General features: G+C 40.0%; 2 protein-coding genes across 2 annotated transcripts in view; one reads left to right on the top strand and one right to left on the bottom strand.

The window, feature by feature from the left end:
• The window catches only part of L2HGDH (L-2-hydroxyglutarate dehydrogenase), a 41,244-nt gene extending 29,897 nt beyond the window's left edge, over window positions 1-11,347 (bottom strand). Inside the window, exons 1-4 of the mRNA XM_077761266.1 lie at window positions 11,137-11,347; window positions 7,527-7,642; window positions 6,662-6,813; window positions 1,824-1,955 (exon numbers count right to left, since the gene is read on the bottom strand). Coding sequence (XP_077617392.1) covers window positions 1,824-1,955; window positions 6,662-6,813; window positions 7,527-7,642; window positions 11,137-11,276 — 540 coding nt within the window. The 5' untranslated portion in view covers window positions 11,277-11,347. The remainder of the gene's footprint in view (window positions 1-1,823; window positions 1,956-6,661; window positions 6,814-7,526; window positions 7,643-11,136) is intronic.
• Window positions 11,348-11,449: 102 nt separating this feature from the next.
• Window positions 11,450-21,644, top strand: DMAC2L (distal membrane arm assembly component 2 like). Its single transcript, XM_077761265.1, has 5 exons — window positions 11,450-11,518; window positions 18,100-18,211; window positions 19,544-19,752; window positions 20,288-20,459; window positions 21,520-21,644. The coding sequence occupies exons 2-5, from the start codon at window positions 18,105-18,107 to the stop codon at window positions 21,632-21,634; spliced, it is 603 nt and encodes a 200-aa protein (XP_077617391.1). The 5' UTR covers window positions 11,450-11,518; window positions 18,100-18,104; the 3' UTR covers window positions 21,635-21,644.
• The last annotated feature ends 500 nt before the right edge of the window (window positions 21,645-22,144 follow it).

The following is a 22,144-nucleotide window of genomic DNA, read 5'->3' as shown; positions in this document are numbered from 1 at the left end:
GGGGGGGGGGGGGGAATGAACCTTGACCTCTACCTTCATACAATGGACTACTGTATAGCAAGTTAACTTATAACTACAACTAAGTCCAGTCAAAAAATGAGCACATACTATATTCCTCCACTTAAATACAATTCAAAAACTCCGATGTAAAAAGCAAGGATAGTGGTTACTCTTAAGAGAAAGGGAGTGACAGGAGGGGGCTAGAGGAGAATACTGGGCAGCTGTTAATGAGAATTCATCAAGCTGCACATTTATGGTTCTTGTTGTATGTTATGATTCAAAAAAAAGTCCAAAAAATCAAGGTAGAGAGAAAATGAGAGCAGAAAGATATAATGAAATGAAGAAGAAAATGAATACATAAAAATAAAAATGGATGCACAGGACCTACATATCTGGCAGGAGTGGGGCACAAATGTGTCTCTCAGCTTCCTTGCAGCCAAGGTAAACACGACAACACAATCAATGAAATGATTCAGTGTTCATAGGATAAAAACAAGTCAACTGTGCTCAGAGAGAACACAATTATTCTCAGAAATGAGGTCTGAGGAAAATTTCTCCTGAGGGTTTTCAGAGAGAGATGTTGTGTAACAAAATGAACAACCTATGTCCTTGACCACATCCTAACAGTAGAAGTCATGGTGTCACAATGACCTTCTCCTTAGGCTGATGCCATAAAACCAAAGAACAATCAATTCAAGGAGAGAAATTTGGGATCGAGGAGTAGGATGGGGAGAGAAAAACAGTGCAGTGCAGGTGTGCCACTATGTATGGGAATAATGGCTACATATCCTTCAGGATATCGCTCATAAATTGTGCTTTTATCTCCCATAAGCCAAGCTTTGGATAAGCACTGCCTGGCAGTGAGTTCAAAGTCACACTCTCTATGGGGCGCCTGAGTGGCTTAGTCGGTTGAGCGTCCGACTTTCGCTTAGGTCATGATCTCGCGGTTTGTGGGTTCGAGCCCTGCGTCGGGCTCTGTGCTGACTGCCAGCTTGGAGCCTGGAGCCTGTTTCAGAGTCTGTGCCTCCCTCTCTCTCTGACTCTCCCCTGCTCACGCTGTCTCTCTCTCTCTCCTAGAAATAAATAAAACATTAAAAAAAATTAAAAAAAAAACAAACAAAGTCACACTCTCTAGGACAGGTACCTAGAGTCTTGCTATTGTCTATTGTCAATAAAACGGAGGGGGGTGGCGGAACAGAGGAGATATAGCCATTCATTGGAAAAGTTAGTGGAAGAGGGAAATTGGACTGATAGCCTCTGAAAAGACTATCAAAGAAAGTTGATATGCAGAGTAACTATTAAATTATTATTCATGTCTCTTTCATAAATAAAAGATCTGTTCTCCCCATAGCATGTGTTAAGCAAGATATTCTACAACCTACACTGTACACTCATGGATACTGTAGACACCCTCCTCAAAAATTTTCAGTGGCTTCCCATGCCTCCTAATTTCAAAGTTATTAGCAGGAATATCAGGCCCTTTACACAAGCCTGATCCTGCCTTTCCAGTCTCATCTATTATCTCTACCTATACATCCTAGAATTCAACCACTCCTCACTGCTCAATGCTTCCCCAACATGCCAGATAGTCTGAGATCTCCTCTCGCCTTTGCTTATGTTCTTCAGATTTGGTATTTTCTCACAAGGAAAGAAGAAATCAGGTGTTCAGTTTATGGCAAGCCCTCTTGTGTCTGTTGCTTCACTGTCACAGAAGCAGTGATTCTTGCCTCCTATAGGTTCACCTTCAGCATCCATGTCATAGGATTGAGCCCTAAGTGAAAATGTCCCTGTGAGCACGTACGTGGAGTTAGTGAATCACTTACCCTACAATATGGCTCCTTCTTTTTTATATCCTCCTGTTGGATTAGCCGTAGGCCCTGGACGCCATTCTGCAGGCCTCTCTCATATAAGGCCTGAAGTCTGGGAATTTCTTCTTGTTCAACAGCTACTATGAGCTTTAAAAAAAAAAGGAGGAAGAATATGGACATATGACTAGCTATAAAAGATAAAGTCAACAGGAAATCGTAAATTATTTCATGATTCAAATTCAGTTGATTTTTATCTACTTCTCTCTTTCTTCATGACCTCAATTTCCTCCTCCACTAAAAAAATTATCTTAAGAAAACTGCCTTAAGACAAATTTTCCCCCCAAAGTAAGATGTAGCCTCAATTTCCACATCTGCTATCATGGTTGCTACATGAATCTTGGCCACAGCAACTGTTATCAACATCACTCCCTTAATCCCAAAGGGGAGAAAAGCACAGGTGGCTTCGTCTTTACATTTAAGAAACAAAAACAAAAGCAAAACAAACAGAAAAATAGAATGGCTTTCTTAATTCTATATGAGAATGTAAAATACCCATACATCAGAAAGACAGTGGTATTCAGTATAACGGGATATCACTAAGAGAAAAAAACTATCCACTTTATTTCCTGGAATTAAGTATATTGTAAAGTATTTACTAATGCATTTTACTGCAGAGAAAAAAAAACCCAGTAAATTAATCAACTTTATTTAGGATTCTTTTTCATTTTATTTCTGGGCAAAGTATCTATTTGCAGCCATCTCTTCCTTACTTAACAGCTACTAGAAAAGAAAGGCAGATATGCATATTCACAAGTACTTTAGAATTCACAGGTACATGAGAATTCACAAATTGCTATTTGTATAGCAAGAAGTCACCAGAATTTTAAGAGATTATACTTTTAATCAAGGTGTAAAGTTATTTAAATCACCAAATAACTAACCTTAAAAATAAAGTAACAAGAAAGTGAAAAGACAACCCATAGAATGAGTGAAAACATTCACAAATGATAGAGCTGGTATTACCTAATATCTAGAATATATTAAGAACCGTTATAATTCAACCATAAAAAGTATAAATGCAGTTTTATATCTCGCTTTTTTCACTTAATACCATGTTGGGACCATTATTTCACATCATTAAAAAAAAATCTTCATATCATCTTTAATAGCAACAATAAACTTTTATTCTTAAAAATTACATGGAGAAAACTTAAAAGGGAGTATCATGAATAACTGTATGGCAACAAATTAGATAATCCAAATGAAATGGAAACATTCATAGAAAAACACAAACTTCTGAAACTAACTCAAGAAGAAAAATAAAGTCTGAAAATGCCTGTAACAAGAGATTGAATTAGTAACTTTATTTTTTTTTTAAATTTTTTAATGTTTTATTTATTTCTAGGAGAGAGAGAGAGAGCGAGAGAGAGCGTGAGCAGGGGAGGGTCAGAGAGAGAGGGAGTCACAGACGCCGAAACAGGCTCCAGGCTCCGAGCCGGCAGTCAGCACAGAGCCCGACGCGGGGCTCGAACCCACGAACCACGAGATTATGACCCAAGTGAAAGCCGGACACTTAACCGACTAAGCCACCCAGGCGCCCCTGAATTAGTAACTTTAAAACTTCCCATAAAGAAAAATTCAGGCCCAAGGGCTGTACACATGAATGCTACCCTATGTTTAAAGAAAAATACCAATTCTGCATAAACCCTTTCAAAAAACAGAAGAGGAGGGGCGCCTGGGTGGCTCAGTCGGTTAAGTAGTTAAGCTTCTGACTTCAGCTCAAGTCATGATCTCACAGTCCATGAGTTCGAGCCCTGTGTCGGGCTCTGTGCTGACAGCTCAGAGCCTGGGGCCTACTTCAGATTCGGTGTCTCCCTCTCTTTGCCCCTCCCCCACTCACACTCTGTCTCTCTCTCTCTCAAAAATTAAAAAAACAAACAAAAAACAGAAGGGGAGGGAGTACTTCCTACCTAATTCTATGAGGCCAGTATTAGCCAGATACCCAAAACAAACACAGATATCAAAAGAAAATAAAACTACAGACCACTGTCCCATACAAATATTGATACAAAAATCCTGAAGACAACACTAGAAACTGAGTGCAGTAACATAAAAAAATTATACACTGTGGCCAACTGGGATGTATTACAGGATGCAAGATCAATTTAACATCCAAAAGTCAATTAATGTAATACACCATATTAACAGAATATAAAAATAACATGACTGCCTCAACAGCAGTGGAAAACACTTGAGACAAAATCCAACACCTTTCATGATTAAAAAAAAAAACAAAAACAAAAACTTAACAAACTTGGAGTGCCTGGCTGTTGGTAGAGCATGTGACTCTTGATCCCAGGGTTGTGGGTGTGAGCTCCATGTTGGGTGTAGAGATTACTTAAAAATAAAAATCCTTAAAAATCATGGGGCGCCTGGGTGGCTTCGTCGGTTACGCGTCCAACTTTCACTTAGGTCGTGATCTCACGGTTCGTGGGTTTGAGCCCCGCGTCGGGCTCTGTGCTGACTGCCAGCTCAGAGCCTAGAGCCTGTTTCAGTCTGTGACTCCCTCTCTCTCTGACCCTCCCCTGCTCACGCTGTCTCTCTCTCTCTCTCTCTCCTAGAAATAAATAAAACATTAAAAAAAATCCTTAAAAAACAAAACAACAACAACAACAAAAAACACTTAAAAAACTAGCAATAGAAAGGAACTCCCTTAATCTGATAAGGGGCATTTGCAAAAAACCTACAACAACTAGCATCATACTTAATAGTGAAAGGTTGAATGTTTTCTCTCTAATCAGCAACAATACAAGGATGTCCGTTTTCACTACTTCTATTCAACACTGTATTTGTGATTCTACCTGGGGCAATTAGGCAAGAAAAAAATATATATAAGGTATCCAAATTGAAAAAGAAGTAAAATCATCTTATTTGCAGATGTCATGATCCTGCATATAGAAAACCCTAAGGAATTTGCACACCAAAAAACTATTATAATGAGTTTAGCAAGGCTGCAAGAAAAAACAATATATAAAAAATCATATTCTATACATTAGCAATGAATATTCCAAAATGAAATTAAGAAAACATTTCTCCTCACAAAAACATCAAAAAGAATAAAATACCAAGGAATAAATTTTGCAGAAAAATGCAAGACCTATACACTGAAAAATACAAAATATTGTTGAAAGAAATTAAAGAAGATCTAAAAAAATGGGAAGACATTCTCATGTTCATGGTTTGCAAGACTTAATATTGTTAAGATGGCAATACTCCCCAAATTATCTACAGATTCAACACAAACTCTATCAAAATGCTAGCTGCTTTTGGGGCGCCTGGGTGGCTCAGTCGGTTAAGCGTCTGACTTTTGCTTAGGTCATGATCTCGCGGTTCGTGGGTTCGAGCCCCACGTCGGGCTCTGTGCTGACAGCCAGCTCAGAGCCTGGAGTCTGTTTCAGAGTCTGTATCTCCCTCTCTCTCTGACCCTCCCCTGCTCACACTGTCTCTCTCTTTCTCTCTCTCTCAGAAATAAATAAAAAAACATTTAAAATTTTTTAAAAAATAAATGGGCAAAAGACTTGAATAGACATTTCTCCAAAGAAGATAATTGAATGCAATAAGCATATGAAAAGATGCTCAACACCATTAATTACAAGGGAAATGCAAATCAAAACCATATTGACATACCACTTCACATCCACTAGGATGACTAAAATAAAAGACAGACAATAACAGGTGTTGGCAAGGATGTGGAGATACGGGAATCCTCATTAATTGCTGATGGCAATTTAAAATAGTGTACAACTTTAGGGCTCCTGGGTGGCTCAGTCGGTTAAATGACTTTGGCTGTGGTCATGATCTTGCAGTTCACAAGTTGAGCCCCCCATTGGGCTCTGTGCTGACAGCTCAGCGCCTGGAACCAGCCTCAGATTCTGTGTCTCTGTCTTTCTCTGCCTCCCTCCAGATCATACTCTCTCTCTCTCTCAAAAATAAATAAAAATCATTTTTAAAATGTTTAAAAATAATGTAGAACTTTAAAAAAATTTTGGCAGTTCCTCGAGATGTTAAACTTGGAATTACCATAAGATCTAAGAATTTCACTCTTAGGTATATATCTGAGAGAAATGAAAATACATGTCCATACAAAATGTGTACATAAATGTCCATAACGGCATTACTCATAATAATTAAATAGATTATTCATAATAGTCAAATATGGGAACAACCCAAATGTCTTTCAACTGATAAAAAGGTAAATAAAATGTGGTAGAACTACACAATGGAATATAAAAAGGAATAAAGTACTGATTCACACCACAAGATAAACGAATCTTGAGAACATTATGCTAAGTAAAAGAAGCCAGTCATAAAAGACAACATATTGTAGGATTCTATTTATAGGAAACTTCCAGAATAGGCAAATCCACAGAGATAGAAAGTATAGTAGTAGTTGCCAGGAGCCTGGGAATGGTAGGAATAGGAAGTGAGAGGTATAGGCAATGACCATTAATGCATAAAGGTTTCTTTTTGAGGTAATGAGTATGTTCTAATATCAGACAGTGGTGACAGTTGCACAATTTTATGAATATATTAAAAACCAAATTGAACACTTTAATAAAAGGGTGAATTGTATGGTATATGGTATATAAATTATATGTCAATAAAACTGTTATTTTTTAAATCACATGGCATTAGTCATACCACTTTTTCTAAAGCTATTTCCTAAAACTAGACTTTGAAAATTATACAGATATAAAGAAAGAAAAGCCATTTTTAAAAAATCAACATTAAACATCACTAAGAAAATGCTAGTTATAAGTTAAGTCAAGGCCCTAGAAAAATAAATGCCTTACCTTGCCACATTGCTTGTAGGAAATTCCTTTTTGTTTACAATACTCATAGATGAGGGCTGCACCCTGTACGCATAATTTAGCTTTCAGAGATTCAGGTTTATAATAAATTCCACTATGTATGACACCACTGTTGTGCCCAGTCTGATGAACAGCTACGGAAAAGAGAAACAGGATAAGAGAAACTATACAATGTATACAAAACCTACAAAGTGGGGGAACAAACATAGTTGAAACTCTTAGAGACCACTTTACTGAAGATTCTGCCCGAGTTTGTGCTTTTAGGCAGAACACTGGTAACTTCCTCTAGTAGCCATACCTGGGGTCCAAACCACACCGCCCCAGGCCATCTTTGACTTCAGTTACAACTCTGATGCACAAACCCACTCCTCACTACCAGAAAAGTTTGGTGCACAAGCCCGTCTCTCACTACTGGCGAACCCACTATGGCTCTGGGTATTCTGCCCCAGTGGCTTTCGTAATGCGGCAAGATTACAACTCAGCATTCCTAGGGGCAATCCTCAGCCAGCTGAAACACTAGCTGATGGATAAATGAGCACAATTCTTGGAAATGTTTATGTTGCTCCTCAGAGGTCCCAGGGGAATCAAGCTCATAAATGTAACCTTGATAAAATACCCTCCTGTGGCTTTTCATCCTTCCCAGTTTACTCTCCACAGCCCCTCACTTCGGCCTCCCAAACCACCTCTCAAATAAATCACCTCTACTCAAGTCCTAGTCCCAGGCTCTGCTTTATGAAGAACTCAGACTAGGGCACTAACAAAGACCTTCAACGTGAAAGATGCAGAACTGAAAAACTGAGCAGGTATTCGGGGGAAGCCCAAAAAGCAACACTGATAATATACATACCTAAATCCTTCTCCTTTTCCAGAACACCAACGGAAAGTGCTGGATGTCGCAGGATGAGTGCTCTGGCAGAGGCGAGGCCCACAATTCCGCCACCAATAACGACTACATCAAATGAGCTTTTGAGAAAAAGTCACCTTTAAAGTATTGCATGTTTACAGTAGATCTCATCAAACTGGGTGCATAATTTTCATCAAACTTTTAATTTGTAACCATTAAAATCAAATTATTTATTGGGCTTTATGCTATTGTCTTCTTAAAGGAAAAAGCCTTTAAGAGTTACATGCATCGTTGGGTCAGTAGTATAAGCAGTTACACACAGCAGGCAGGGTAGCTACTTCCCAAGCCTCTCTCAATCTCCAAATCTCCACAGCACTCTGCCTGGGCAGAGTGTTTACTCTGTGTTAAGTATCACACTCTTCTCTACCGTGTATTCATTTAAAACTCAAGTGCAGTATTCTTGAGGATAAACTAACACATTAGGTCCTTAAGACTTAGGTCCTCCAAAACACTTAAATCTTCAGTGTGCAAGAACTTCTTCTACTGAGAAGGAAACAGTCAGTGAGAATTTCAAACCTTGGGGAAATAACTGATCCAGAAATAGGCTTAGAATTTTAGCCATGAGAAATCCAGATTATACAACCATTTTAAAAATTAGGAAGGGCATGCATAGTCTATCTAATTCAGCAAGGAGAAGCAGAAAAGATTACCTTTAGCACCTACCTCATGCCCAACAAATCTAGTTTTATAGGAATATGGCTAATCTTGCTTTTTCTATATTCCACCTATTTCACCTCCTCCTGCATTAAATTATTTTGATGTAAATCCTAAACATCATCTGTAAATATTTCAATATGTTATTTCTAAAAGGCCTCTTTAAAACATGCACATAATACCAGTATTCTAATTTTTTAAAATTTACAATAAATGTATTATATCATCAAATATTCACCATAAAACCTTTAAAGAAAACAAGGGGAAAAACCTTTGGGATCTAGGGCTAAGTGAACAAAAGACACCAAGGGCATGATCCATATAAGAAAAACTGATAAACTGGACTTCATCAAAATTAAAAATGTTGCTCTGCAAAAGATTTTGTTAAAAGGATAAGAAGACAACCAACAAATTGGATGCAAGCCACATATCTGACAAAGGACTCATATCTAGAATATATAAAGAACTCTCATATAAGCCATTCAGAAAATGGGCAAAAGATATAAACGAACTTCATCAAAGAGGATAGATATACAGATGGAAAATAAGCACATGAAAAGATGTTTCACTACCATTAGTCAGTAAGGAAATGCAAATTAAAACTACAATAAGAGGACACTACACCCTTATTAGAATGGGTAAAATTTAAAAAGTGGTAACACCAAATGCTGGTGAGAATGAGGAGGAAATGGATCACTCACACACTGCTGGTAGGAATGTAAAATAGTACAGCACCCCCCTGAAAATAGAGTATAGCAGTTTCTTTAAAAACTAAACATAAATCTTTGCCATTGTATAACACACTCCACTCAAGTCAGATAAGTGTTTTAGGCCTTGATGTTGGCACAACTTCCTTTGTTCTGTTCTCACTCGTACATAGGAAAAACATCTTTGGGCTTATATCTTACCCAATTTGGGCCACATCATTGATCTCCCACTCTTCCTCAGGCCATTCTTTGGATTGCTGAAGATCTCCCACTTAAAGGATATAATGGTCTCTTTGTGAGTCCCAAATATGGACTCCAATCATCTCAAGTCTTTCTGAAACGGAAATTCTAATATTCAGAACCTGGATCCCAGGCGCATGACTTTATGTTTTATACTTCTTAGGGAACCTCTGGTGCACTCTTCTGTTATAAATCAATACTCGGTTTTTCTCAATGGATATCCCTTTTATGGCCCTATATTAAAAACCATGCCTACAATGAAAATAAAAAACTAAGCATGTGCTAACTAAATATGTTTTAGCAACTCCAATCTTGGGCATTTATCTCAGAAAAATAAAAACTTATGTTCATACAAAAACCTGGATATAAATGTCACAGCAGCTTTATTTATAATAGCCCTAAATTAGAAACAGTTCAGATATTCTTCAACTGGTGAATGGTTAAACAAACTGTAATACAACCACACCATGAAATGCTATGCAACAACTAAATGGAACCCGCTCTCAATACAGGCAACACCATGGATGAATCTCAAAGGCATTATGCTGTGTGAAAAAAGCCAATCTCATAAGGTTATATACTGTGTGAGTCCCCGTATACAACATTCTCAAAATGACAACATTTTAGAGTTAGAGAACAGATTAGTAGTTGCCAAGGGTTAGGAAGGGTGAAGAGATGGGATGTGACTACAAAGAGATTGGTAACGTAAGAGATATCTTTGTGGTGATCAAACATTTCTGTATTTCGCGGTGACAGTTACACAAATTAACATGATTAAATTGCATAGAAACATACACACAAATGAGTGCATCTAAAAACTGATGACATCTGAACATGGTTTGTGGATTGCACCAGTGTCAATTTCCTAGTTTTGATATTGTATTATAGTTAAGTAAGATGCTATGATTGCGGTAAACTGGCTGAAGGGTACATAAAATCTGTATTTTTGCAATTCCCTGTGGGTCTACAATTATTTCAAAACAAAAATAAACAAAACCTTCACTAACCCTCCCTTCTTCCTTAAGAAAAGCATTCCCAAAATAATAGTCTACATACCCCACTATGAATCACAAGTCCTATCCCACTCTAATCCCCCTCTAAACTAACACACAGCAGCCAGTCAGCTTTTGAAACCTCGTTTAATCACTCACTCTTCTTAAACACCCTCTAAAAGTCTCCCAATTGTTTTAGAATAAAGTTCAACGTGTAGTTAAAATCAAATAAAATCCCTGCTGTGATACTGCCTTTCTCCAGGATCGTTCCACACCATCTCTGTTCCACTAAGCTCCAGCCACATTCATCTTGCCCACCTTCTGGTTCTCAAAATAGCCAAGAGCTTTCCAGCTTTAAAGCTTTAGCATAAGCCATTTCCTTCACAAAGAGCAGAGAAAGAGTGGTTTCTAAGGTGACCTCCAAACTTCAAATCACAGGACACTTGTGCATGCTTGACTAGTAACTGCTTCTCACAGGGCAACTCTATGCAGGTTTGCCAGGAACTGATTGACTTTAAGAACGGTTTCAAATCTTCCAGGCAACACCAGGGAGGCCAGCTAATTAACAGTATATTTAATTGCTTAGTGTGATAGGTCCTTTAACCCTTAAAACGACCACCTACGGGAGAGACTAGGATCCCACTCACAACTAAGACGTTAAGGAGCTTAAGTAGCCCACCCAAGAAGTGAATAGAAGTGGAGGGGTACTATTCAAAACCAGAACTGCTCTCCAGCTCCACTCAACACTGCCTTATTTTTTTCATCCGTCACACAAACACAACCAACGAATCCCACAGGTAACTCCTAGGATCCGAGGTTGCAGCCAGGGATCCATGGGACCCCGACCTTTCCTCTTGCCCGGGACAGGGAAGTAGAGCAGGGAGGGGCAGAGGTCCAGCAAGGGGCACCTCCGAGAGAAGCAGTCGCACAGGCGGCGAGGGCAGGCCAGCGGCTACTCACCGGGTGCTGGCTGGGCGAACACCTTGGCACAGCGGCCAGGGCCTCCCCGGCGCCGGCCGGCACGCGGAGGAAAACCCGCCGGGGAAACTCGCACCCACCCGGCCGCAAGCGCCGCGGAGGTAGCGCAGCGGCGGGACCATCGCCTGCGCCCCTCCCCAGTCCTCCCTCAGGCCCCAGAGGTGGTCCGACCAGCTGGACGCTGTGGGGCTCCCGGCGCTGTCTAGTCCCGCCTCCCACTCGGGGACCAATGGAACACGTGCCTTCGTCCCACGTGGGAGTGGCGCCAGCAGCCAATGGACGTGCGCGGCGGAGGGCGAAGGGCAGGCCGGCGGCGCAGTAGACGCGGGGCACGCTCGCTCGCTCCCTCCCTTCCTCCAATGCCGTGAGTAGAGGAGCTAGGCCGCGAGCGAGGCGGGACTAGGGTGGAGGTTACGCTCTGCCGTTTTCCTTCTCTCCCACGGCGGGGCTCCCTGAAAGGCTGGCCTCGCCGAGTCGCACAGCCGCAGCCATCACAGGCCCTGCGTACCCGGGACCTTGGGAGAAAGTCCGGGCGTGACTGGGGTGAAAACTCTCATTTGGGCGGGCCCAGCGGCCTCCCGGCCTCCGTCTTTGGCCGGCCTCCGTGTGCTGGCGGCCCATTGCTGGCCACCCGCCGGCGCAGTGCCCGCTGAGGGGCGCCGCCTGCGCGGCCTTGGCTCTCGCTCCGGGTGGAGGCTTTGTCGCGGCAGTGCCTGGGGGCCTGCCGTCTTCTGGATTTCTTTTTGTGGGGCTCCTGACGCTGTCATTTCTTGGTGGTGTCAATATCGAGCGCCCAGAAGAACCAGACGGCTCGGGCTCTGCCATTATCTAGCAGTCCATTTCCGTATCTTCAGTCGTGGGTGGAGATACGGATTTAAATCTGTGCGGACCTGGGGATACGAGTCTCTTCTGTACAGATCTCTTCACCACGTTTCCTTATCCGTAAAGTGAAGGAGGGTGGGCTATGGGGTCCCTAATCGACCTTCCAGCCAAAGTTTGTGATTCTCCCACAGACGTGGTAGTTTAACGTCTGTGCTCAGTGCTTGATGGCAGTTTTTAATTTGGGGGGTCAGAAGAGCTGAACAGAACAAAAATAGACTGTTAAAAAATGTATTGCTGGAAGGACTTTGCCTGTTTGATTTGGTTCCAGCCGTTAGTCTGGTGGCTTGGGGAAGTCACTTCGTCTCTATGTCAGGTCCTCCTCTGTGAACCAGGAGTAATAGCTGTGTCCCTCACACAGGGCTGTTGTGTGGATTACGTGAGATGAAGCCCAGGGGTGTTTAGCAGAGTGAAATACAGTTGACCCTTGAAGAGCACAGATTTGAACAACTCCTGTCCACTTAGAGGCAGATATTTTTCAATAAATCCAATACAGTACTCTAGATGTAGTTTCCTTATGATTTTCTTAACATTTTCTCTAGTTTATTATAAGAATACAGTATATACTACATATCACATGCAACATATATGTTAATCACCCATGTTATTGGTAAGGCTTCTGATCAACATGTGTTAATTACCCATGTTATTGATAAGGCTTCTGATCAAATTTGAGGGGAGTCAGAAGTCCTACACAGACTGTCAACTGCCTGGATGGGGGTAAGGGGAGGTAGGTGTTACTGCCCTTGACCCCTGTGTTGTTCAAGGGTCAACTGCACTGGAGAAATGACTTTTTATTATGTTCAAATGGTTTTACCTCCTGGACAGTTGAATGCCTTGCTTTATTTGTGAAAACAACAGAGAATGTTACTTGCTTTTCCCATCACAAATGGAAAAATAAAAAAGATGGTTATTCATTAAATTCAGTTTTTTTGTTTTGAGATAATTGTAGAGTCCCATACAGTTGTAAGATTAATAGAGATTCTGTATACCCTTTACTCATTCTCCCCCAATGATAACATCTTGCAAAACTATAGTATCGTAACCAGGAAATTGACATTGACACAGTATGTTGACCTCACTCAGATTTCTCCAGCTTTCATGTGTGTGTGTGTCTCTTTAGTTCTGTATAGTTTTTTTTTTTTTAATCACATGTGGATTGTTGTGTCGCCACCACAGTCAGGCTACAACACAGTTCGATCACCACAAAAGATCTCTGGGTACCCTTTTATAACTATACTTCTCTCCTGCAGGGCACCCCCCCATCTGTAACTTTTTTGGGGTTAGCTATTTTTCACTCCGTGTGATCCCTTGGGATCCATCCAAATTGTTACATGTATCAAAGGTTCATTCCTTATTGGTGAGCAGTATTTCATGATGTGGGTATGCCACAATAGGTTTGACCAGTCACCCGTTGAAGGACATCTGAGTTCTAGTTAGCTATTTGGAATAAAGTTGCTGTGACCATTAATGTACTGCTTTTTGTGTGAACCTGTTTTTGTTTCTCTGGGATAAATGCCTAAGAGTCCAGTTGCTGGGTCATATGATAAATAAATGTTTGGTGTTGTAAAAAACGGGCAAACTGTTTCCAAAGTGGCTGTGCCAGGGCACCTGGGCGGTCTAGTTGATCACCCAGCCCTTGATTTCAACTCAAGTCATGATCCCAGATTCATGGGATGGAGCCCTGCGTCAGCCACCATGCTGAGCATGGAGTCTGCTTAAGATTCTCTCTCTCTCTCTCTCTCTCTCTCTCTCTCTCTCGACTCTTGAATGCTGAGAACAAACTGAGGACTGATGGATGTGGGGGGGGAGGGGAGAGATGGGCATGGAGGAGGGCACTTGTGGCGATGAGCACTGGGTGTTATATGGAAACCAACTTGACAATAAACTATTCATAAAAAAACAAAAAAGATTCTCTCTCCCCTCTGCTCCTCTCCCCCACTCACGTGGTCTCTCTCTAAAATAAAAAACAAAGTGGCTGTACCTTTATATCCCACCAGCAATGTTTGAGTAATCTGGTTTACCAGCGTTTGGTGTTGTCACTGTTTTTAATTTTCGCCCTTCGGATAGGTATGTAGTAGAGATGGTTATTTTTTAGTTTGGACAGGAGGTAGTGGATTTTTGTTACTAGGTTGAATACAGAATTACACACATCTATGGTCAGCTTTCGTGGGCCACTTGAGCACACAGTAGTGACTTATTTACCATGTGATTTTGAGTACCTACTTTTTTGTTTAGCAAGATGAAAGAACTCACAATACATCTGCTCTTGTATATATATTTTTCTGCTTACCCTCCCCTAGGTTTGACTATATATTAATTTGTTTCAGTCAAGTAATTTCAAATCAAGAGCTCACCTTCCATTCATATACCCTGTAATGTCTTTGGTATGACATTTGTATTCATGACACCACCCTCAGCTGAGAGTTCAAGTTCATCTTCCATCTGTGTCAAAGCAAATAAGATGTTACTTCATTGAGTCGCATGTGATGTTGGCCTAGGAATGGCTTTGGGGAATTTTGCCAATTCCTAATGAATTCTTCTCTTCCTATTCACTAGACTCTACACACCTCAGGAATTAGAGTTGGCATCAATATTTGGTCATTTGCAGTGAGGTGGGGTTGTAATTTGGGGGAAAATCTCCCCAATTCCGATACCACCCTAGCCCCTCCCCTTTTTTATCACCCCAAAGAAATAGTTCTTTAGCTCAGTCTTTTGGGCCACTTAGTTAGCCATCACCTTGAATAGCCGGCGAAGTAAAAACAGAACTTCCACTTTTATTTTTATTAAAAAAAAATTTTTTTTTAACTTTCAGTAGGCTCCACACACAATGTGGGCTCGAACTCACAACCCTGAGATCCAGAGTTGCATGCTCTATTGACTGAGCCAGCCAAGCACCCCAGAACATCTACTTAAAAAAAACTTAACTGTTTTTATGCAAACGGGAATTCTCAACCAAACCTACTCAGAAACATTTTGTGTATATTCTATTTTGAATCAAACATTAGGGGTCTGGCCTTCTCTAAGTTACAAACATAATTGCAATTTTTAGAAACATGTGCTTTAAGCCAGGTTCTGAGAGTAAGAAGAAGCTTTTTAAAGTGATTTTTAAATTTCTGAATTACCTATTAAAGCAATAATTTAGTAGTGGCTATTTTTTAACTTGCTGTTAATTGGGTTTCCCCCCCAATATTAGAGCTAAATTTACAAACTCACCACTAGAGGTCTCCTCTTTCCCTGTAGAAAACACTCCCGGAGGTAGCTTGAATTCATCTGAAATTTCTAAAATCAGCATAGCGCAGTTGAGAATGTAAAAATCTACCAATTTATTTTTTTACCTTTATTTCCAAGTAAAACTTTTATATTCATGTTTAAAATATTTTAAATATAATAATCTAGTATTTTTAGAAATCATAGCTGGAGTAAATTTAGCCTTTCCTTTAAGCTGAATTATAAGGTGAACCAAAATGAATCAAGTGAAGGTAGTCAGTTTTCACTCTAATTTACCTGCTTAATACCAATCTCTGGTTTTGGCCTTTCTCTATGGAAATATATCCATCATTGAAGACCGCTAATTAGCAAGTATCTATTAAACTCTTGCATTTGGGGGATGGGAATGTGCCAGGTGCTAAGAAAAATGGAAGTGAATAAGATGTGATCCTTGCTCTCCTTTTTCCTCTGCACACTTTTCTTTTTTTCTGCCTAACTTGAAACCCTTAATTATCCTTTAAGACCCTCTCAAAAGACACCTCTAGTGTGAAGCCTTCCCTTCACTCCTTCCTCTTATCTCTCACAGAACTTGTTTAGACATATTGCATGTTATTTGTTTTTATGGTGTCTGTCTTCATTAGAGTATACATTCTATGAGGACAAAGAACCTTGTCCATCTCTCCTTTGTTGTTGCTTTTTAAATCTTACCATTGTATCTCTGGCACTAAGAATAGCAGGCATTCAATAAATACTTACTGAATGAAGAAATGAATGGGTGGGTAGAGATGGCATTTGAATAAGGTCTTGAGGTTGTGTAAGATTTCCACAGACAGGATGGGGATGGAGAGGGGGGACGGACAGGAAGTAGGACAGCCTAAGTGGAAGCTGGAAAGCCCAGATAAATGAGATTGGCAGCCAGTGGAGTGATCAGAGGTGGGCGCAGATGGAGAGAGCTTTACCAAAAAGTTGGAAAGGGTTGAGAATGAGATAGTGATAGCAGGTGGGAGGTTTGTAGTGATGAAGGCAGATGATGGTAGAAAAGAAAGGAAGAAGGGAGGTGATCCCAGGTTCTGTCCTCAGACTTCATCTCTCACTATTTTATAGTCTCAACATCTGCAGTCACTTCTTGGTTCTAGGGTGGTTCCCACTCAGGCCTCTTTTAGTCTTCTTATTCCCGAGGTCTAGTACATCCAATGACTGAGGAAAAAGCCCTGGACTGGTAGGAGAGAGCACAAGATTCAGATTTCAGTGCTGCCGCCAATTAGCCATGAAACATTGAGCAAGTTCTTTTAAACATATGCATTTATTAATACTCCACCTGGTTCCAGAAAGGATTTAAGGTGTCAGTAAGTTACGTCATATCAGGGCTTCAGTTTCCTCATGTCTAAATGATCTAGGTGGTCTAAGCTCAGTCCAGTTCTTGCATTTTGTGACTCTAATAATTTGACTCACTCTAATAATTTGTTGGTTGTCTCCACTTAGAAGTTATGCTAACACTTCATAGTTAGAATATGAAAAACTGGGGCCGGGGGTGGGGGAAACCTACAGCTGGTTCTCCTGACACTGATTTCTATTCATGGCATCACCCTCCAACCAGTGACCCAAGACCAAACCTTAATGTCACCTTCGTGGAATCCGCGCTGTAATGTCATTCCCATTCTTTCCCCATTTGGTCCTTTCCCATGGCCATGTGTAGTTGAAGCCCTTGTTAGCTGTCTCTCTGTTCTGTTCTATTGACCCTCATTCTTGGTGCTGTTGTCTGAATAATATCCTGAAGCATGGCTCTAACATGCCGGTGCTCTTTGCTAAAACCTCAGCGACTCCCAACTAACTGCCTGTGGAAGAGAATCGAAATTCCCTGGCTGATCAGGCGAGACCCTTCCTGGATGTGACTGTGTACACTGTCTGCCTCCTCTTCTCATGATCCCCATGTACTAACCACATGGAACTGCAACATGCCTTAAATATTTCTGCCTCAGCTAATCACCTGACATACCTTCTCCTGGCATTTTGCCTGTTGGAATCCTGGTCTGTTCTTATTTTAACTCTTTGAAAAAATTTTCAGGTTCTATCATTTGTTTTAACGACTTGATAACTTGTTTTAGCTCACTTCACCCCACATTAAGTTTTCAGCAATTCAAAGGCAGAAACCACAATTGGTTTATCTTTGTTTTCCCTCAACTTAGCACACTCATAGAGAAACTTGAAATGAATTAAATCAGATTGAGACTCAGTTCAGCAACCACTTTCTCAGCTCATGGTTATAGGTTTTTACAGCTGGAAATCACCTGAGCAAATCATGTCATCTTTCAAGTGAGAAAACCAAGGGTCAGAGAGGTGATGTTACTTGCCCAGTGTTTCCTAGCTGCCCTTGCACAGTTCTTTGTTTGCACTACTCTGGTGATACTACTTACAACCTTGTCTTAGAAAGGTCTGTTTCAACATTGCCTCTCCCTGGCTATAAGCATCTTAACTTCGAAACATTGCTCCCTAGGTGATTTTAGTTTGTCATTTTGATACTGGAAATGTAGATTGGGAGTAGAGCTGGTTTTGGCAAATGTGTAGGTGCACTGCCTGGATGGACATCAGGTGTCCATCCATCCAACTGAGGGTTGAAACTTAATACCAAGGCTGGAAGGAACCTTTGAGACCATCCAATCCAGCCTCTCTTTTTTTGCAGCAAAGAAACCAAGAAACAGACAGGAGTGACTTGTCCAATAACTTTGAGTGGCAAATGACTCATCAACTTTATTGGCACAAGAGCATGGACTCTGATGTTGTAAAGCAAGTTGCTGTGTGCATGGGACTCTGATTGCCAGCTGATAACCTAATATGAATACTGTTTTGTGTGTCTAGATCAAATGATGCTGTTTGGAAAAATTTCCCAGCAGTTGTGCGGCTTAAAGAAACTCCCATGGTCATGTGACTGCAGATACTTCTGGGGCTGGTTGAATGCAGTATTTAATAAGTAAGTTACTCTAACTAAAGTGAAGATACATGGGGATTATTATGGTTGCTGAGTTCCCAGTAGCTAATTTGGTTATTTCTTGTATTTCCAATGTCTTTTTTTTTTTTTTTACAGTGTGTGCAATATGATCCTAATTTTGTTTAATAATAAAACATACACACAAACATTGAATAAAGACAAAAATATTAGCAATATTAATACAAAATATTAACAACCAGGTTGCAGTCAAGATTTCGGTGATTTTTGTTATTTGTCCTTTTGATACCTTTCACATTTTCTAAAATGAAAGGGATTTTAAGGGATGTAGTTAGCCTTTTGAATACTACCATGGGGACTCAAGCTTTTATTTATTTATTTATTTATTTTTTAATGTTTTTATTTATTTCTGAGAGAGAGACAGCATGAGCAGGGTAGGGTCAGAGAGAAAGGGAGACGCAGAATCTGAAACAGGCTCCAGGCTCTGAGCTGTCAGCACAGAGCCCGACATGGGGCTCGAACCCACAAACCGTGAGATCATGACCTGAGCCGATGTTGGACACTTAACTGACTGAGCTCCCCAGGCGCCCCTAGACTCAGGTTTTTTAAAAAGTGGGTTGCATGCTTAGAAATATCATTTTGAGGGGTGCCTGGGGGGGGTGCTCAGTTGGCTAAGTGACTCAGTATGAGCTCAGGTCATGATCTCATGGTTCATAAGTTCAAGCCTGTATTGGGCTCCATTGTCAGTGTGAAGCCTACTTGAGATTCTCTCTCTGCCTCTCCCCAACTTCTACATGCGTACGTGCACTCTCTCTCTCTCTCTGTTAAACATTTAAAAATTAAAAAAAAAGAAATATCATTTTGAAACTAATGAAACTCATCTCCTTGTTGCTTAATACAGCATCATCACCACCAACTAGAGAGAAAGGCAAATGTAGAAGTTAATAAATATCACTTAATGAGATTAATTTGAACATAGATTCAAAATTATTCCATTTTGTCTTTTATCATCAACGAAAACAATAACCCAGTATAGTCATTCATTCAACCCGTACTTACTGACTACCTCCTGGTGTCAAGCACTGTGCTACGTAGGAATCAATGAAGATACATGTCTGCCTGATAAACTCATATACAAACAATAGGCTTTGACAGGGCGCAGGTGGAAACAAAAACGAAAAAGGGAGCAGGAAGAGCCATCAAAAGTTTTTTGGCACGGCTCTCACAAGTGTACTTACCTCCCTCTCCGTCATTTGAGAGGGAAAGTCGTTGCTGTACTATATTTACGTTGACAGACTACAGTTAAGCAGCTAGTGATCATACTAAAAACGAACCGCTTTTGTTCTTTGCCAACAGAGTGGATTATGAACGCATCAGGGATGTGGGACCCGACAGGGCAGCTTCGGAGTGGCTGCTGCGCTGCGGGGCCATGGTGCGCTACCACGGCCAGGAGAGGTGGCACAAGGACTACAACCACCTCCCGACAGGACCCCTGGACAAATATAAGATTCAGGCGATTGATGCCACCGACTCTTGTATCATGCGCATTGGATTTGATTACATGGGTAACTGCCCTGTCATTTGCTTAGGAGAAATGGAGGTGATTTGCAGTGACATTTTGCTGCAGTTGATTCACTATTACAGTCATAGGTGTGTCCTTTTTTGCCTTTGTCACTACAATCCAGCTTTTTTCCCGTGTGTGATTTTTAAAAATTAAATAGGCATTATAAACACTTTTCTCTCCTTTCTCCTTTCACCACATGAAAGGATGCCTTTATTTCGTGCTTATTGGTTTAAAATTCAAGGCCCTGTTTATCAAACTGTCAAATTTCTGTCATTTGAGAAACCCTCAATAATGTAAGAATAATTGTACCCATACTATACAGAACACACAGCATCTGATTACATACTGGCCCTGTATTAGTGAATAGTTTGTATGGTTAATAGGGTGACTAATCATCCAAGTTTTGGGGACTGAGAGAGGGGTGTCCGAGGACATAGGATTTTCAATCCTAAAACCAAAATAGTCCTAGACAAACTAGGATAGTTGGTGATCTTAATGGTAAAGCAGATTCTTAAAATGTACCTCGTATCTCCTAGATGGCCTACAGCACGTTGAAAAAATAAGGCTATGCAAGTGTCATTATATTGAGGATAGCTGTTTGGAGAAGCTTGGTAAGCTTGAAAATTTACAAAAGAGCATATTGGAAATGGAAATAATTTCATGTGGGAATGTCACAGACAAAGGCATCATTGCTTTGTATCACTTAAGGTAAGTGGTAAGTGCCAAAATGGAAACTTGATAATGATGTTAAAAGTGAATGATTAGAATTTAAATTTAAAAAAACAAAAGCTAAGTAAACTCTACCTACAACACGGGGCTCCAACTCACAACCCCAAGATGAAGATTTGCATGCTCTACCAACTGAGCCAGACAGGTGCCCTGAATAATTAGAATTTAAAACAGTTGAGATGTGGTACCTTTTTTTAATTCAGAAAAATGTAAGAAAATGACTTAATTTTCGTCTATAATACTTTAAAACAGTTAAAATTATCAACCTTAATACATTGTTTTATTGCATTTTTTAGGGGGCATCTTCTTTAAAAGTAAATGTACAAAAAGTACTTAGCATGGTGACTACTACAGTAAGCTGTCAATAGGCATTTGCCATCATGCTTCCTCTCCATCTTTTAAAGAATTTTTCCTGAAGTTCTGACGATAACCTCAGTATCACAGAGAGTCTGAGAAATTTTTTTTTTCGTAATCCCTGTACCCAACGTGGGGCTCGAACCCACAACCCCAAGATCGAGAGTCACACACTCTTCCAACTAAGCTAACCAGGTGCCCCCCACCTCTGCTTTTAAGTCTTTTTTTTTTTTTTTTTTAGCAGAGAAATTTTAAAATTCAGAACCAAAAGTAGTAGATTTTCTTATGTTAGTTGAGGCTTTGAGGCTTTATCTTTTAATGAAGTTCCTTGAAGAACTTTCCCAATTTTCTTCCTTTTCTAGATTAAGATTCATATTTAGTGTTTCACATGCAAAGGAGTTCTATGCCATAATACATATAGTGTATTTGAAAAGATTCAGCTAGAATTGTTGATATAATTCAAAACAACTCAAGTTTCCAAAGTCTGGCTTAGCTCCTAGCATGAATTTCATTTAAAGTAGCACTCTTAACACTACTGTTCTAAAAGTCATTTTGAAAGTATAATGTGATATAAATACATTCTGTGTGTAATTTTTTTTAAAAAAAGACAGTGACTACAGTTTATTTTTAATGCTGGAGAGTAAAGGCCAAACCAAAGTAGCTTTTTTTCCTCCTCTTTTTGCAGAAACCTCAAATATTTGTTGTTAAGTGATCTTCCTGGAGTAAGAGAAAAAGAAAACCTCATCCGAGCCTTTAAGACAGCACTGCCTTCTCTGGAACTAAAATTAAACTTGAAGTAAAATAATAATATCCAAGAAGTATCGTATTTCAATATAAGGTGGCATTTGAAATTGTTGATCCTAAACAGCAATAAATATTATATAATCATCAACAGATCCTAAGGATGTCCAATCATGACATTTCAGAAGCAGAGTCCATCATGTAGAAAATAGATATTTAGTCATGACTCACTGAAGTTACTAAGTTGGAAGTAAAAATATATGAACACTAAATCTTTTGGGGAAAATGGAAAGACGTAGTAGTTTAATCTAGTGTGTTCCTCATTTAATATAGAAATCTGTATAGTATGTAGATATTGAGAGTTCTTTAAAGTGATTTAAATGTGCAACACAGATATTCCTTACTGTATTTTATCAGTAATTTATGTTAATGTTACCTTTTACTTTAAAGTTATTGAAGCATGTTACTATAAATGTACACGTATGAAAAACTGAAAGCTAAGTTTCAGATTCATTGATGAATTATGAGAGGGAGTCATTAGTGGTTGAGGCATCCATATTGCCTCCCAG

The sequence above is a fragment of the Crocuta crocuta genome, unplaced genomic scaffold (genome assembly GCF_008692635.1).
Source record: "Crocuta crocuta isolate KB4526 unplaced genomic scaffold, BGI_CrCroc_1.0 scaffold163, whole genome shotgun sequence".
Taxonomy (NCBI): domain Eukaryota; kingdom Metazoa; phylum Chordata; class Mammalia; order Carnivora; family Hyaenidae; genus Crocuta; species Crocuta crocuta.
The sequence above is the reverse complement of the archived record's forward strand: the minus strand, read 5'-3'. Positions and strand labels throughout refer to the sequence as shown.

What these genes read in the sequence shown, in the direction of transcription:
- DMAC2L (XM_077761265.1), top strand. Translation starts at nt 18,105, where the DNA reads ATGATGCTGTTTGGAAAAATTTCCCAGCAGTTGTGCGGCTTAAAGAAA. An exon ending in TTGAATGCAGTATTTAATAA is followed by an intron (nt 18,212 to 19,543) that starts GTAAGTTACTCT and finishes CTTTGCCAACAG; the next exon opens with AGTGGATTATGAACGCATCA. An exon ending in CATTGGATTTGATTACATGG is followed by an intron (nt 19,753 to 20,287) that starts GTAACTGCCCTG and finishes CGTATCTCCTAG; the next exon opens with ATGGCCTACAGCACGTTGAA.